At 42.3% G+C, this 16,712-nt stretch overlaps 2 protein-coding genes across 11 annotated transcripts in view; both read left to right on the top strand.

Annotated features, from left to right (window-relative positions):
* MLIP (muscular LMNA interacting protein) overlaps positions 1-2,675 on the top strand; it is a 56,955-nt gene extending 54,280 nt beyond the window's left edge. For 5 of the 9 annotated variants that reach the window (XM_081906078.1, XM_081906076.1, XM_081906073.1 and 2 more), the window contains 2 exons: positions 526-566; positions 2,357-2,455. Coding sequence is in view for 3 of the 9 variants with exons in the window: in XM_081906077.1 (XP_081762203.1) it covers positions 526-566; positions 2,357-2,441 (126 nt within the window). In the remaining 6 variants the exon portion in view is untranslated. Of the gene's footprint in view, positions 1-525; positions 567-2,356 lie in introns of all 9 variants that reach the window. The other 4 variants (XM_081906077.1, XM_081906075.1, XM_081906072.1 and 1 more) reach the window with 2 other exon arrangements.
* Positions 2,676-7,901: 5,226 nt separating this feature from the next.
* Positions 7,902-16,712, top strand: part of TINAG (tubulointerstitial nephritis antigen) — a 31,613-nt gene continuing 22,802 nt past the window's right edge. The window contains exons 1-3 of one of the 2 annotated variants that reach the window (XM_081906392.1): positions 7,902-8,415; positions 12,351-12,414; positions 14,469-14,548. In XM_081906392.1, coding sequence (XP_081762518.1) covers positions 8,085-8,415; positions 12,351-12,414; positions 14,469-14,548 — 475 coding nt within the window. In that variant the 5' untranslated portion in view covers positions 7,902-8,084. Of the gene's footprint in view, positions 8,416-12,350; positions 12,415-14,468; positions 14,559-16,712 lie in introns of both variants that reach the window. The other variant, XM_081906393.1, reaches the window with a different exon arrangement.

Genomic DNA, 16,712 nt, shown 5'->3' with positions numbered 1-16,712 from the left:
CTCCTAATCTCAGGGTTGTGTGTTCGAGCCCCATGCTAGGCGAAAGATTCCTGCATTGCAGGAGGTTGGACTAGATGACCCTCGTGGTCCCTTCCAACTCTACAGTTCTATGATCCACTACAATTTGACTTCCACTGAAAGCTATGTTGTTTGTCTCACTGTCCACAATGGCCAAAAGTAATGAAAGGGAAACAATGCAGAAAACAACGTCAGTGGCAGACTAAAAAACCTATGGCTAATGCTGCTCATATTCATTTGCTTTATCTCTGTTCCTGACCTCAGATGAGCATGTGAATTGCAGCCATTTCCACTCCTGATTCCAGCTGAATTCCCTGACATCCCTACTCATCAGCCATCACAGCATCCTACAGCAATAAATTCCACAAGGACAATTCATCAATCTTTATTACGGTCCAGAGACCCAACAAATCATTATAAAACAATACACAATTCATACAGGCTACCCACAAGGACAATTAGGCATTGTGTACTTAGGTCTTTTTCTTGTCTTCTCTTTCCTACCAGGGCTGTCACTTGTGGGATGTTCTGTCTGGGAGCTGGAACAGTTATTATGTTTTCCTCCTTAATCTCATAATTGCTCTTTTGTCACTTCAGTGTCTAATGAGTACAACAGGGAATTTAATACTACTGAATACATGCTATGTGGTACCTATTAAGCTTCAAAGTCACCAGCTATTATAAATTTTATTTATTTATTAAAAATGTTTGTATGATGCTAGTTCATTAAAAGAAACCCAAAGTGGTGTACAGCAATATTGTAGATAGTCAGATATTACAGAAAGGTGATTTCTTAACTTCTGGCATTATCTTGACAACCTGGAAAAGTTTTCATCCGACATTTAAAGGTTAAAACAGAAGTTGCCTCCTGAATTGCCATTGGACTGAGCCAATGGCATGAAAGTCTGAGATTCTTGTCACTGTCAGATGAGTCTCACCAACTTGATCTCAGTGATAAAGCTGTGCTATAAATTGCCCTGTGATCTTCGGATGAAGAGTCGTACCTTGATTTTTGAACAGCTTAGTTCTTGAACGTTTTGGCTCCTGAACACCACAAACCCGGAATTGACTGTTCCAGTTTGTGAACTATTTTGGAAGCCAAACATCCCACGGGGCTTCAGTGGCTTCCAATTGGAAGGTCCTGCAGCCAATCAGAAGCCGCGCTTTGGTTTCTGAACGTTTTGGAAGTTGAATGGACTTCTGGAATGGATTCCTTTCAACTTCCAAGGCACAACTGTATATAAAGTTCATATATCATAATTAATAATACAATCAAGCTGGGATATAAGGGTTCAGGGGCGCGGGTGGCGCTGTGGGTTAAACCACAGAGCCTAGGACTTGCGGGTCAGAAGGTATCATTCATATTTTTTGTGATAAATTAGCATGTCTTAACACATGGACTTAGGGGACGTGGTGGTGCTGTGGTCTAAACCACAGAGCCTAGGGCTTGCCGATCAGAAGGTTGGCGGTTCGAATCCCCGTGATGGGGTGAGCTCCCATTGCTCGGTCCCTGCTCCTGCCAACCTAGCAGTTCGAAAGCACATCAAAGTGCAAGTAGATAAATAGGTACTGTTCCGGCAGGAAGGTAAATGGCGTTTCCGTGCACTGCTCTGCTTCGCCAGAAGTGGCTTAGTCATGCTGGCCACATGATCCGGAAGCTGTACGCCAGCTCCCTCAGCCAATAAAGCGAGATGAGTGCCGCAACCTCAGAGTCGGCCACGACTGGACCTAATGGTCAGGGGTCCCTTTACCTTTACCTATAAGGGTTCAGGTAGTCCCTAATGTACGCTGGACCTGAGCTGTATTAATTGACAAAGCCCTGAATAAGGAATTGAAAAGGAGCATAAGATGCTCTCAAGTGCATCATTTTAGGATGAAGACAGGTGTAAGGCTACAATACTGTGCATTCTTACTTCAGACTAAGCCCAATTTAATTCCATTGGATTTACTTCTGAGAAAATATATACACAGAAGATTATGGTGCCTATATGATGGAATTTATTTGAACATACATTTGAAGCATTCCAAGTCGTAATTTTTTAGAGTAGTGAATATATATTCAGATCACTTTCCACTACACTTAAAATGTTAATGTGCCTTCAATTTCAGGTTCTTATAGTGAATTTAATATCCTTTTCTCAATTATCCAATAGCCTGAGTACATGACTATCTGTAAGTTAGTGGCTTAGTAAAATCTTACTTGGTAATCCAGTTCTAATTGTTTATAAATTGGAACATCAATTGATGGAGATTATTAGATACAATTTCAGTCTGTGGCATTTATCTCTCTCTCTCTCTCTCTCTCTCTCTCTCTCTCTCTCTCTCTCTCTCTCTTCAGACATGATTTCGGATTAGAAGTTAATTGTAGGGAATGCTACTTACCAGTCTGCTGCGATGCTGACATGAGATCTATGCTGAAGTGAGCTGAAGTGTTGCAGCTTAAAAATGGCCTCTGTATTTGTTGTAAAATATCAGTAGCATACCACAAGTAATCAGGAACTCGACAGTGAATATACAGTGAAATGATTGTTGAAAAATTCTGTATAACTTCCTGAAGTGTTTTTAACGCGTGTTGCCTAGAAAATCAGCTTCGGCTGATCAGAAAACGATTTACATTTTGAAATGAAATAAAGTTGAGTTGTATATTGTATAAAGCATTTTTTTGTGACTCATTTATGCCTGCTGAATACTGGTCAGAAGGATTTGTCAGTTGTGTTACTCTATTTAGTATTATTCATTAAATTTATATACCACCTTTCATCCAAAGATCTCAGGTAGGTTCACAACATAAAAATACAAAATGAGAACCCCAGATACATAATAAAACAAAAATAAATCGGTAACCCCTTTCCCACAAACACATTTTAAAAGCTTTAGAATGTTCAATCAACCAAAGGCCTAGTTATTGAGAAACATTTTTGCCTGGTGCCTGAAGATATGTACCAGGCAAACCTCCCTGGGGAGAGCATTCCACAAGTGGGGAGCCACTGCAGAAAAGGCCCAATCTTGTGTTGCCACCCTCCTAACTGCTTAAGAAACATCCAGAAGGTTTAAACAAAAAAAAAAATCCTTCCAGTAGCACCTTAAAGACCAACTAAGTTAGTTCTTGGTATGAGTTTTCATGTGCATGCACACTTCTTCAGATACACTGAAACAGAAGTGTATCTGAAGAAGTGTTTCAGTGTATCTGAAGAAGTGTGCATGCACACGAAAGCTCATACCAAGAACTAACTTAGTTGGTCTTTAAGGTGCTACTGGAAGGAATTTTTTTTTGTTTTGACTATGGCAGACCAACACGGCTACCTATCTGTATCCAGAAGGTTTGTACACAATAATTTCTGCAAGCAGATTCAGGTGCCCAACCTTTTCCTCTTCCCATTCAAGGACTGTTTTTTCCTGACAGTATCAGAAAATGGAGAGAGAGAGAGAGAGAGAATCAGTTTCAATAAGCTTCTAAAGACATGTAAGCCTTTAATTTTTTATTTTCTTTCATTTATATCCCTGCACCTTTCACCTGACATGGGGTCCAGGGCATCATCCATGTTGTTCCAGGCACTAACCTGCTGACATTCAGGAAAGTGCTACACTCACCTGCTTTCAGACTATACCTTTGGAAGCTGATTATTACAGTATGTCACAAATAATTTCTTAATTTTCAGACAGCTCTAAGCCTACATAAAACTGATTGAACAATATGAAATGGTACAAGATAAGACAACCCCAAGACAGGTGATTGCCAAAACTACTTTATGATGGAAAATGAGAAATGTGTAGTAGTCTGACCTCAGTTGGAACATGATAAACACAGGATTATATTTGGTGACGTTCTACTCAGCAAAGGCCCATTGAAATGAATGGACCTGGGTTAGTCGTAATCACTGCGCGCAACCTAGAATGTCCCAGTCATTTGAGAAAGGCTACATTAGCCCCAGGGGCACGGGTGGCGCTGTGGGTAAAACATCAGCGCCTAGGACTTGCCGATCGCATGGTCGGCGGTTTGAATCCCCGTGACGGGGTGCGCTCCCGTCATTCGGTCCCAGCGCCTGCCAACCTAGCAGTTCGAAAGCACCCCCAGGTGCAAGTAGATAAATAGGGACCGCTTACCAGCGGGAAGGTAAACGGCGTTCCGTGTGCTGTGCTGGCTCGCCAGATGCAGCTTGTCACGCTGGCCACGTGACCCAGAAGTGTCTGCGGACAGCGCTGGCTCCCGGCCTATAGAGTGAGATGAGCTCACAACCCTAGAGTCTGTCAAGACTGGCCCGTACGGGCAGGGGTACCTTTACCTTTTTACCTTTCATTAGCCCCAATGAACAAGATTTTCTTGCATTGTACCTGTTCAGGTTACAGGTCTATTTCTGAATGTATCCCAAGGATAGGTGGAGAATTGGTGGAAGCAAAAACCTTCATGCACATGGAAAAATACTGGCTGATCCTTACTGTGCCAGTTTTGTATTTCCCCTGCAAAAGAAAAAAAAAGACGTTTAATGGGGTAGTATTCAAACATCAATTTCCCCAGCTGTACCTGACATGGTTCTCCCTAGGAAAATCATTATCACTTGTTTTCATTGAATGTACAAGGTAAGCAGTGCAAGACAGATTCTGGGAGCAAAATGTCAAAGGTGATAAGAGGTGTAGTCATTCATCAACCTAACACCCATTGTATGCTCAGAGGAACTGATGGAATTCAGGCTTTGTACATGACACACGTTTAAAGCGCACCTCCTCCTTCCAGAGAATGCTGGGGACTGTAGTTTACCCATCACAAAGCTATAATCCCCAGCATCCTTAAACTACAGTTTACAAGATTCTTTGGGGTGGAAATGTGCTTTAAATGAATGGTGTTTATGTAGAGCAGAGACAGTGTGATTGTTGATTTTCTAGCCCAGTTGTAAGAGTCTTTATTTATGCAAACAGCCCTCCAACAGTCAGTATTCTGAAAAAAAACACCATTGGAAATGAGGAATATTTCAAGGTTTATGTTTGGTGTGTCAATGTGCAGGTGCTTTAGTAGCTAATAGGTGCTTCATTAACCGCTGAAAATGTAGAAATATGTGTCATTACGTTTTATGGCAATTGCTTAAGCGGTAAAGTCTCAGTGAGAATCCATGTAATATACTCCTAAAGCTAATGTAAAAATAACGAGGCTTCAATTAAACTACATGTGATTTTAATGGGCATTTAGCATGCTTAATTAGGTTGTGGCACAATGTTTGCAACGACTTGGATTTTCGGCTGCTGGCCTGAACATCTGAAAGTCCTTATTTGCACGAGAACATTTGTATGATATAAAATTTATGGTTGTTTTCCTTTTACTGGATTTATGGAGCTGTGGCATTACATAAGTTCCCTGGGCAGCTCACAGAACAAAATGCAGTGCAGAATGAGGTAGGTGCACATTCACAGTCTTATTTGAAGAGGAAAAACTGCTTCCAGAGGTCTTAAAAGACCTACATTGGCTCCCAGTACGTTTCCGAGCACAATTCAAAGTGTTGGCACTGACCTTTAAAGCCCTAAACGGCCTCGGTCCAGGATATCTGAAGGAGTGTCTCCACCCCCATCATTCTGCCCGGACGCTGAGGTCCAGCAATGAGGGCCTTCTGGCGGTTCCCTAACTGCGAGAAGCCAAGTTACAGGGAACCAGGCAAAGGGCCTTCTCGGTAGTGGCGCCCTCCCTGTGGAACACCCTCCTACCAGATGTCAAAGAGAACAACAACAACCAGACTTTTAGAAGACATCTGAAGGCAGCCCTGTTTAGGGAAGCTTTTAATGATTGCTGTATTAGAGTATTTTAATATTTTTTTGGAAGCCGCCCTGAGTGGCTGGGGATGCCCAGCCAGATGGGCGGGGTATAAATAATGAATTATTATTATTATTATCATCATCATCATCATCATCATCATCATCATCATTAGCACGAGATGAGGTAATGAATCACTTCTTGCTGCCTGTCACTTATCCACTCAGTGTTGCCAGGTATATCAGAATAGTCAAGGAATGCTGTACAAGGTATGAGCTGCTCTGTCAGGGATGGGGAACTGATGGACTTCCAGATCTTGTTGGACTCTATCTCCTATCATTCCCAGCCAGCATGGTCAAATGTTAATGGATGGTGGGCTTTGTAGTATATACACGGTGTAGGTTCCTCATCCCCACATTGCAGCACTAACCTTGGGCAGTACAGTAGTTCCTCGAGGGCCCTCCAAATAGGCAAAAATGCCAAGTGGGAGACTGCTGGATGGGCTAGATAAGGGGCAGGTTTTCTTTGTTTTGATTGCCCCAACCTGAGGTATTTGCTCTGCAAAAGAGGAGTTAACGTTTCCTTCACCTGCCCTTCCGCATGCACCCGGGGACAGCAAATATACTTGGGGTGTTCACATACATGTTCTTGGCTTGCATTGCTGCTGTGAGAAAGAAGCTGTTTGCCAGGAGAGGCCCTTCTGGCTGCTCCATGAGTGTTTGAACAAAAACGGGATAAATTTTGAATTTGTGATATGAGGATTCGAAACTGATCCCATGATGACACAACCTTCTCACCCTGAATGTGGCTTTCTCTCTCTCAGAATGGCTACGGGCCTAGAGTTGCATGCATTTGTGTGTAACATGTAGTTTGGCTAGTAAGCAACAAGTAACACTGGTGGGATATTAAGCTAGAAGTATACCAACCAAGTGCTATTTTTCTAGAAAAAGAGGTGCTAGAACTCACCATGAACGCCTCCCTCATTCTCTTAGAATGGCAGTAGCACCCACCTGAGAGGTGCCGGAACTGATTTCTGGTGAGTTCTGGCTGAAAAAAAGCCCTGGCAGTATCTAAGAATAGAAGGCATTAGAACCTCAGGTCCATCCAACATAAGAGTGCATGTATTGTGCTACTGATGTTGACTGTGATTAAGACTGGGTTATAATTGCCTGCCTTGAGGGTGACAGTAATCTGAGAAGTGTGCCTCAAAGTCAATAGGTTCACAGTAGGCATTCCTCTCTCTTTGGCAGGTAATCCAATATAGCAATAATGATCAACATTAAAATGGTGATGGGCATGCAGAACTGCCAAATATTAGTAGCAGATCTTATTCTATGTTCATGTAGCTTCGCTTTAAGCTCTAAAACAGTTAACTTCTATGTTCTTGGGCAAAAAGCATTATTGTGAAAAATCAACAGTATCTGGGTTTGGTGGCTAAAAATAATGTTGTCTGATGTGATGAAATGCTCTTCAATCAATTTTTGTTTCCTGTGCTTTCCCAGACACAGTTTTTCTGACTCATACAGCCATGTGAAATTTCAATTTCCATGGAATCTTTGCATGCCTAGCGAAGACTGCTTTCCTGCAGCTATATTTGAAGTTGCCTCAGGCAACTGATTCTGGGGTGTTCTAAAAGGGCAAGATATTATTTATTTAATTGGCTGTATTTTTACAGGGAGGGGAGGAGAGGGGTATGTGTGAGAGATTTTCTGCCTCAACTGTCAAAACATTTAGGCCAGCCTTGGGTAGTATCCACCTTGATTTGTTGTATATGTGTAGAGATTTCCTAACCTGCCCCAGGCATAAAAAAATGTATTGAATTAGCCTACTGAGTAAGAGTATTTTCATGTATTTCAAGATGTGATGGCATCAGTGCAGCATTTAATCTTGCCAGAGATAGACCCATAAACTATCAAAGATACTTTATACATAACAATGGTGAGATCAGATGTAGCTTTCTAGAAAAGTATTTTACAGCTCAGCTCTATTGATGTGCCCAGTTGTTTATCGTTCCAATTATCTGAAAGGATTTCTGTTTATTTCTTCGGACCTTGTGTCCCGTATTTATGTGATACTCAGCGGCTTGTGTAAAAATCTTGTGTAAACAGGGCATTTTATAACATCTCTGACTAATGGTTAAAGTCCAAATGTTTTCCACATCACAGAGAACATTATTTTCCAAGCTTCTGTTTGGACTTCTTGCTCGAATCATGAGCATTTTTTTTTTTTTTGCTTTGTTTTGACCCGCACACTTGGTAGAGTACCATTCTGAAAGAGTCCTGCTCAGCGAGACCTAGAAAATCTACCATTGGGAAACAAACACCCCAGAATGGAGATCTATACCTGCCTTTTGGTTTTTTGTTGCTTTGCAGACATGCTTTGCATGGACAGACTATATGCCTCCAAGAATAATATTCTGCTGAAAGACCATTCGACGGAAAACAGAGCCAAAAGGGCGCTATCGAGGGGAAATTACTGTAGGCTACGAGGCTGCTGTCCAGGCAGAGATGATGGCTGCACCTTTCTGTACTATGCCAGGAATGCCACATGCTACTGTGATGCTTTCTGTTCCTCAGGCCCTCCTGGCTCTGTAGACTGCTGCCCTGATTTCTGGACTGTTTGCCGGGGCCACCCTATTACAGCTTCATCAGTGCTAGCGGGTGAGTGTTGAATATATCTCCAGCTGCATTTGGCGTAAAACCTATGTGTCCCCCTGAATGTATACTGGCCAAATGCTACAACGTTATTTATTTTTTTTAGAAACTGTTATTGGCAAGTTAGGAGGTGTGTCCTCTACTTGGAGATGACAGAGATGGAATCTGGGACCTTCTGCATCAAAAGCAGACGCTCTATGACTGAGCTAAGAACTTTCCCCACAGATAGAATCTGTGAACTTGCAAAATTAAGCAATACATTTGGTAGCATTGCTCATTTTAAACACATTTTAATAGAAATCAAAATGTATCGCAAATGACATTTCTCAAATTTCATCGGAAGTTATTAACAAAACATGCTCTTAGATTTCACACACTGCGCTGTGACAGATACCGTAAAGTAATTTAGCACGCAAAATTATGTTATGCTTTTACCACCTGTAATCGTAGAGGCTAACATAAGCTCTACTCAGATTAGACCAGTTGAAATCAATGGACTTCAGTTAGTCATAGATTTGAAGATGGATTCAAATAATGTTTGGAAAGTCGATACCTGTTTCAGAAAAAAATATTTAAAGGCATCCTCTGAGATCTAATAAGGAAAACCTCCCTGGCAAATCTGGATTCCCCCTCTCATCTCTGAAGATGAGTCTGGGCTCTAGATCTATAGACAGGAATGTACAGCAAAGCAGCAACAAACAAGTGGCTTTGCTCCTATTTAGATGGAATCTGATCCTCCTTTTTTTTTTCATTTGTCTTTTCGGTTCTGGACCTGGTGTTTTTGCTTCTAGATTCTAAAACCCCTGCGTAATTCATGGGAACAACAATGTAGGAAGCTGTCAGTCAGGCCATTGGTCCATCAAGTTAAGTACTGCACACACTGCATACTGCATACACTGACGCAGGTGGTGCTGTGGGCTAAACCACTGAGCCTCTTGGGCTTGCTGATCAGAAGGTCGGGGGTTCGAATCCTCACAACTGGTGAGCTCACATTGCCCTGTCCCAGCTCCTGCCAACCTAGCAGTTCAAAAGCACACCAGTGCAAGTAGGTAAATAGGTACCACTGTGGCGAGAAGGTAAACAGCGTTTCCATGCACTCTGGCTACCGTTATGGTGTTCCATTGCCCCAGAAGGGGTTTAGTCATGGGTCACATGACCCAGAAAGCTGTCTGTGGACAAACACCGGCTCCCTCGGCCTGAAAGCAAGATGAGCACCGCAACCCCATAGTCACCTTTGACTGGACTTAACCATCCAGGGGTCCGTTACCTTTGCCCTTTTTTTTACAATGACTAGCAGAATCGCTCCAAGGATTTCAGATATCTGGAGATGCTTGGAATTGAACCTGTGACCTTCTGCATGTAAAGCCGATGTTCTACCACTGAGCTAAGGCCCAAAATCACTGGTAGACTTTAAGAGAGCTATACTAATTTTACACCAGCTGCTTCTCCTCTCCTACTCCAAACCAAACCAGACTCAAATAATATTAAGGACTATAGTAGCAAGAGTATCACCAGAACATGGATTACACATGGGACCAAAGGTCTACAAATTTCTGATATTGCATGTGTTCTTCATGGAATCCATTGCCAACTAGGTTGGGAGAGGGGGAACTGATGTCCCTCTTGGTATTGCTGGACTACAACTCCCATTATCCCTGACAATTGACCACGCTGGCTGAGGCTGATGGACGTCGGAGTCCAACAACATCACTAGCCCTGAATTAAGCAAGGCTATCCACGGAAATAATGCAAGCACTAACCTGGCTCTAGTTTCAGCAGAAAAGCATGAAAAGGAAATGCTGAAAGGGACAGAGCTCCGTTCTCGCCCTCCAATTTCCACACACCTATGAAAGAAAAGAGAATCTCTGCTGAGTACCAATAGCAAGTTGGCTCCTTTCAGTTAAATTGCCAGCAAACAATTCTTCCAGCTGATAGCCTGGCATGGAGCTGTATTTGCCAAGGAAACCTCATGGAGGAGAATATCTATTCTCTGCTAATGATGACAGAGGCTCCCTCATTTGAGGCAGCGCAGATCAGAAGGACTTTCTGTGAAGCGGCTGTGAAGAGTGGAATTCAGTGAGGCTTGTTCCTCCAGAAAGCTGGAGGAAGAGAAAGACACTTGGCATCTTCCCACCTCAGGCAGCATTCTCTTTGCCGCAGTGAACTGTGCACATCAGCCCATTAAAGCCTGTTACAGATAGAAACATCTATCATCTATCTATCATCTATCTATCTATCTATCTATCATCTATCTATCTATCAATCAATCATCTATCATCTATCTATCATCTATCTATCTATCTATCATCTATCATCTATCATCTATCATCTATCTATCTATCTATCTATCTATCTATCATCTATCTATCTATCTAATCTGTGTGTTATCTGTCTATCTATCATCTATCTATCTATCTATCTATCTATCTATCTATCTATCTATCTATCTCATCTATCTATCTATCTATCATCTATCATCATCTATCTCTATCATCTATCACCTATCTATCACCTATCTATCACCTATCTATCACCTATCTATCATCTATCTATCTATCTATCATCTATCTATCTATCATCTATCTATCATCTATTTATCTATCATCTATCTATCTATCTCTATCTATCTATCATCTATCTATCTATCTATCTATCTATCATCTATATCTATCATCCATCTATCTATCTATCTATCTATCTATCTATCATCTATCTATCATCTATCATCTATCATCTATCTATCTCTATTTCTGCCTCTATGAACTGAAAAATAATACTAAATCTATCTCCTACTTAGAAAAGAGAGGGGTGATTGTCTCCTGATCACAAAAAAGGTCAGTATAATATTTTCACCTGGTGGATTGGAGGCACCTTATTAACTATTAGTGGCCTCGATTCATAAATATTATCTAAAGCTGCAAGTCTCTGCAGTTCTATTGATTCAGTGTCTATCGGTTGTATATGGTACTTTAGAGAATACAAGAGGACAGGTCCCTGCCCTGATGAGCTTACAATCTAAAATGAAAAGTTGGGGGAACAACAGAAGAGTGGTAGAAACATGTTTTGGGGTAAACATGGGAGTTGGGGTAAACATGGTTACATGTGAGAAGGGCTGTAGCTCAGTGGCTTAGCTGATGCACCAAGATGAACTATAAAAAGACCAGGGAGGAGCAAAATGGCCGTGATCCTCTCCTCAGGAACCTGTGTATTTGTGTGTTAATGCCAAGCCAAGCCCTGGTTTGGCTTAGCGTTACTTCCAAAAGTGGCCACGGAGTTAGAGAAGATGACTCTGAAATATCAGAGATATGCCACTGGGAATAAGCCCTATCAAGCAGAGTTGCTCCTGAGTAAACATGCACAGGATTGGCCTACACATTAAATAGAGGATGTTAGTTGTGACTAGCATAAGTCTGTTGCTCTCAACAGGACTGTATCACACAATTATCTTTAGTAGGCTTTTGGCTAATATTCATGAATTCTTTTTCTTTCTTTTTTGGAGACATTCCAGATCCATTAGTTTTTCAACTATACTGTGTTCAGAATTAGCTGACAGGAAAATGCATGTTTCATTCCATGTTTATATGAATCTAATGATGCTTGTGTACTCTGCTTAAAGTGAGTACACAGCATAAATTTTTCAGATGGGGAAACAAAGGAATGATCATTAAACCTTCTTAGGAATGTGAATAATTATGCTGGAAGCAGAGGGATATGTAAACAGCATTACAAGAATATATAATGAAATCTTTTCTCAATTTGTACGGGCATGATTCGCTTATTCATCGAGTTCACTGATGCAGAAAATTAAAATGTCTACTTGGCAGAAACTGGGCGGTGGGACAGAATGCTATCCTCTGTCTTGAGGCAAATCATATACAATCAATTACCTCGCTGGTATTTGGCTAATTATGGCCTCCTTTCTCTATGTACCGCATTGGCAGGATGCTTCAAAGGTGGTCGGTACTATGAAGAAGGAGCAATGATTCAAGACAACTGCAATTCCTGGTAATTGAGAGAAACAAATGGAACGTCTTCACTCTTGAGATCAGCCTTAAGAAACCAGCTCAAATCTTGTCTATCTCACAAACTCACTAGCTGATTTTAGGCAACCCATTCATCTCCCACCTGCAATATAGACAGAATGTGTAGCAAGGATTCCAACAAGATAATGGATGTGAAACACTTCATGCATTTTAAGTCGCTGTATAGATACTGAGTCCTGCCAACCTAGCAGTTCGAAAGCACATCAAAGTGCAAGTAGATAAATAGGTAGCGCTCCGGCAGGAAGATAAACGGCGTTTCTGTGTGCTGCTCTGGTTCGCCAGAAGCAGCTTAGTCATGGTGGCCACAAGACCCGGAAGCTGTACGCCAGCTCCCTCGGCCAGTAAAGCGAGATGAGCGCCGCAACCCCAGAGTCGGCCACGACTGGACCTAATGGTCAGGGGTCCCTTTACCTTTACCTATAGATACTGAGACTATTTGAAATAGGATTTGGTCATTATTGTACCAATGTTGTTTGGCTGATAGGTGATTCACCAAATTTATTAATTAGAGACTGTGAAGTAAGAGATCACAGACTCCAGTTGCCCTTTCAAATTCAGCTAAGGAATTTAGATGGTGTGGGGGTTTCTTTTGAAAGGGAAAAGAATACTGGAATCTCTGTCAGAAAAGCTGCTGGTGCATTAAAATCCATAATTAAAAGCTTGCTTAGTTATTAGTCATTGACCTTATACAGATCAATGTGATTGAAGAGGAGTAAAAAAGAAAGAGTACTGAAATATTGTCTGTTCCCTGCCCTTTAAATGTAATTCTTGATTACATCTTAAGTTAGGGCAACTAACAGGGTTAGCCTATGTTCAGTGGGGCTTATTACCAGGCGAGTGGGTTTAGGATTGCAGCCTGAGGCAGCAGGAGCATATTTAAACTAAAATCCCACAGCATTTGCAAAGCAATACAGGAGAGAGAGAGAGAGCATCTACACCTTATTTTGAATGCATTAACAAGCCCATTAACCTCTCTTTCAAATGGATATTAATTGGGCAATTTTCAATGCATGACTGCATGCATTACAGAGAGAGCAAAGCACTAACATGACTAATTTCTTGATTAGATAAAATGGTGTGTTGTATCTGAGGACCCAGCTGCTGGTCTTGGCCAGATTCCATTCCCAAATCCATCCTAACAATTCAGCAGCAGCATTTGGACTGTGAATGGTCTAGAAAGCAGAATGTACAACCCTAGAATGAATTCCATTTCTATCTGGGGAACAGGTCTTCAGGCATGTGACAGTTTATGATTCTTCACTTTAAGGACATTGTCACAAAGGTGAAAAAGGTAAAGGCCCCTGGGCAGTTAGGTCCAGTCAAATTCGACTATGGGGTGTGGCGCTCAACTCTACTTTCAGGATACCATGACAGAAACCAGAGCTCACAGAAACACTGTTTATCTTCCTGCCACAGTGGTACCCATTTATCTACTCCTGCTGGTATGCTTTCAAACTGTTAGATTGGTAGGAGCTGAGACAAAGCTACAGGAACCCACCCCTTCATGCGGATTTGAACTGCTGACCTTACAATCAGCAAGCTCAAGAGGCTCGGTGGGTTCACACCACAGTGCCACCCATATCCCTAATTCTAACAGGTTTCCCTCAACATAGTGCTTTTCATTAAGAAGCTCTGATGAAAGTGGTGTGGAAGATTTTTCTGAGATAGGGCAGGCATCTGTTCCAAAGAACAGCTATATTCTGGGGGGCAACTGTAAATCATAAACTAGATTTAGAAGAACCCATTCTTTTGTGGGACCCATAAGAGTTACTGAATACCCACTAATCTTGATTATTGATTTTAAAAAAACCCTGTCACCAAGCAGATAAAACAAAGAAGGAATATATGACAGAAGCCCAAATGTTCTTCACCAGATACACACACAGAGAGGGAGAGAGGGAGAGATGAAAAGAGGATTATAAGATCATTGTTTCAGGACCACGTACTATGTGTTTGTAATTATTCTCCACAAACTTTTCCTATGTACGTCTTACGCTCTCCTTTTATTCCTTTCAGCAAATGCATGAGCAGCAAGTGGAACTGCCTAGAGGAAACGTGCCTCGTGCAGCCCAGCTTAATTAAGCAAATCAACGATGGTAACTATGGGTGAGAAAAGTCCTGTTCTGCAGCACTAAGTTGGAAATAGCTCCCATTTTATTCACAGAGAAAAAGATCACTTGAGCCTTACGCAATTGCCTTGATATCTTTTTTTTTCAAGCACCATGCCCACAGATGTGTGTGTATGCATTTATTATTACACCTCTTCTGTGAGCACAGCGCAAGATATGTGATTTTCTTCTTTCCTCTAAACAGCATAGAGAAGCAACCTCTCTCTGAAGCTCTGAACATTATTCCCCCGATTATTTACATACTGAGAGTAACGGCTTCACACACACAAATTGAATGCTGAGTGCCCCCATGAAGTTAGTTTCAATTTTCAAGAAGGAGCGCATTGATTTTTATAACTTTATGATTTGATGACTCTTTATATTGAACATGTAGGTCACTTATTCCACTAGGGATTTCTGCTCTGTGCAGCACGACTTGATGACTCTGTGTCACCAAGATTTTTTCATCTTAACTGAGCCCACGGGAGACAAAATGCAGAAACAGTATTACTTTCTGCAGCGATTCCCATATCTTGCTGCCTGGGCCTGGCAGGTCTATACATCACAAGCAGCAGATATGTCACAATTAAAAGGTGACTAAATTGAAACCCGGGTTTCACTTTGTAATAACTCCCTCTGCTCCAAAAATGTATGTTTGTATCCATGATTACACACACACACACTATAGGAGGATAGCCATGCATAAAGTAGACCCTGTCCCATAATAACATTTGTTAATGTAAAATAATTCTGTGTTTGTTAGTGGGGCATTTTAAGTAATGTTCTTGAGCAGTCGCTGGGTGAAACCCTCAGTAAATCAGATCCTATTTCTTAAGAAAGGAGGACCCCTGGATGGTTAAGTCCAGTCATAGGCGACTATGGGGTGTGGCGCTCATCTTACTTCAGGTTGAGGGAGATAGCCTTTGTCCACATAAAGCTTTCCAGGTCATGTGGTCAGCATGACTAAATCACTTCTGGTACAATGGGCCACCGTGATGAATGCCAGAGCGCACGAAAACACTGCTTAGCTTCCCTCTGCAGCGGTACCTATTTATCTACTTGCACTGGTGTGCTTTCAAACTGCTAGGTTGGCAGGAGCTGGGACAGAGCAATGGGAGATCACCACCGTTACACTGACTCAAATTGCTGACCTTCCGAACTGCTGACCCAAGGGGGTTGGTGCTTTAGACCACAGTGCCACCCGCTCCCAGTAGATAAGACAAAGAAGGGATGTGTGTGTCTCACACTATGTATGTGTAAGTACTGTTGCAGTTAAAGACGACCCCTTGCATTTCAACTGTAGGTGAGATTATCATGATCGCTGTCCCACCACCATTTTTGTGTCAGCAAAGTTTCATGTGATAAACATGAGCTTGGAAATCTAAATCATCATGGTTCCTGGAAATGGGTTTGCTGTGGGTGATACCTAGTGTTAGCTGTAGAGTAGAACCATTGAAACCCATTGATTTCAATAGGTTTACTGTGAATATGACTAGCATTGGACATCACCACATATGGATCAGGCATTTCAACACTACAGGGGAAAAATACCTATGGTAAATGCAAGGGGAACATTTCAAACAAACAAACAGACAAACAAATGTGAAAGAAACCTTCAAGATAAAATCTGAGTGATAAATCATGAGAACGGATGCACAGAAATAAATCTTGTGGTTGTGCATATCAATAGCAAAGCTCAATCTTCTGTGATTAACTCACTGCAATTTTGCACATAGTACTAGCTGACGCGGGACGCGGGTGGCGCTGTGGGTTAAAGCCTCAGCGCCTAGGGCTTGCCGATCGAAAGGTCGGCGGTTCGAATCCCTGTGGCGGGGTGTGCTCCCGCTGCTCGGTCCCAGCGCCTGCCAACCTAGCAGTTCGAAAGCACCCTCGGGCAGTGGCGTAGCGTGGGTTGTCAGCACCCGGGGCAAGGCAAGTAATTTGCACCCCCTAACCCGTGGATTTGCGCCCCCTAACCCTAACCCCCAGATGTTGCGCCCGGTGCGGCCGCCCCCCCCTGCACCCCCCACGCTACGCCACTGCCCTCGGGTGCAAGTAGATAAATAGGGACCGCTTACCAGTGGGAAGGTAAACGGCGTTTCCGTGTGCAGCTCTGCTCGCCAGAGCAGCGATGTCACGCTGGCCACGTGAC

Source organism: Podarcis melisellensis, assembly GCF_964234715.1.
Source record: "Podarcis melisellensis genome assembly, chromosome: 3".
NCBI lineage: Eukaryota > Metazoa > Chordata > Lepidosauria > Squamata > Lacertidae > Podarcis > Podarcis melisellensis.
This window is presented reverse-complemented; position numbering and strand designations above follow the sequence as displayed.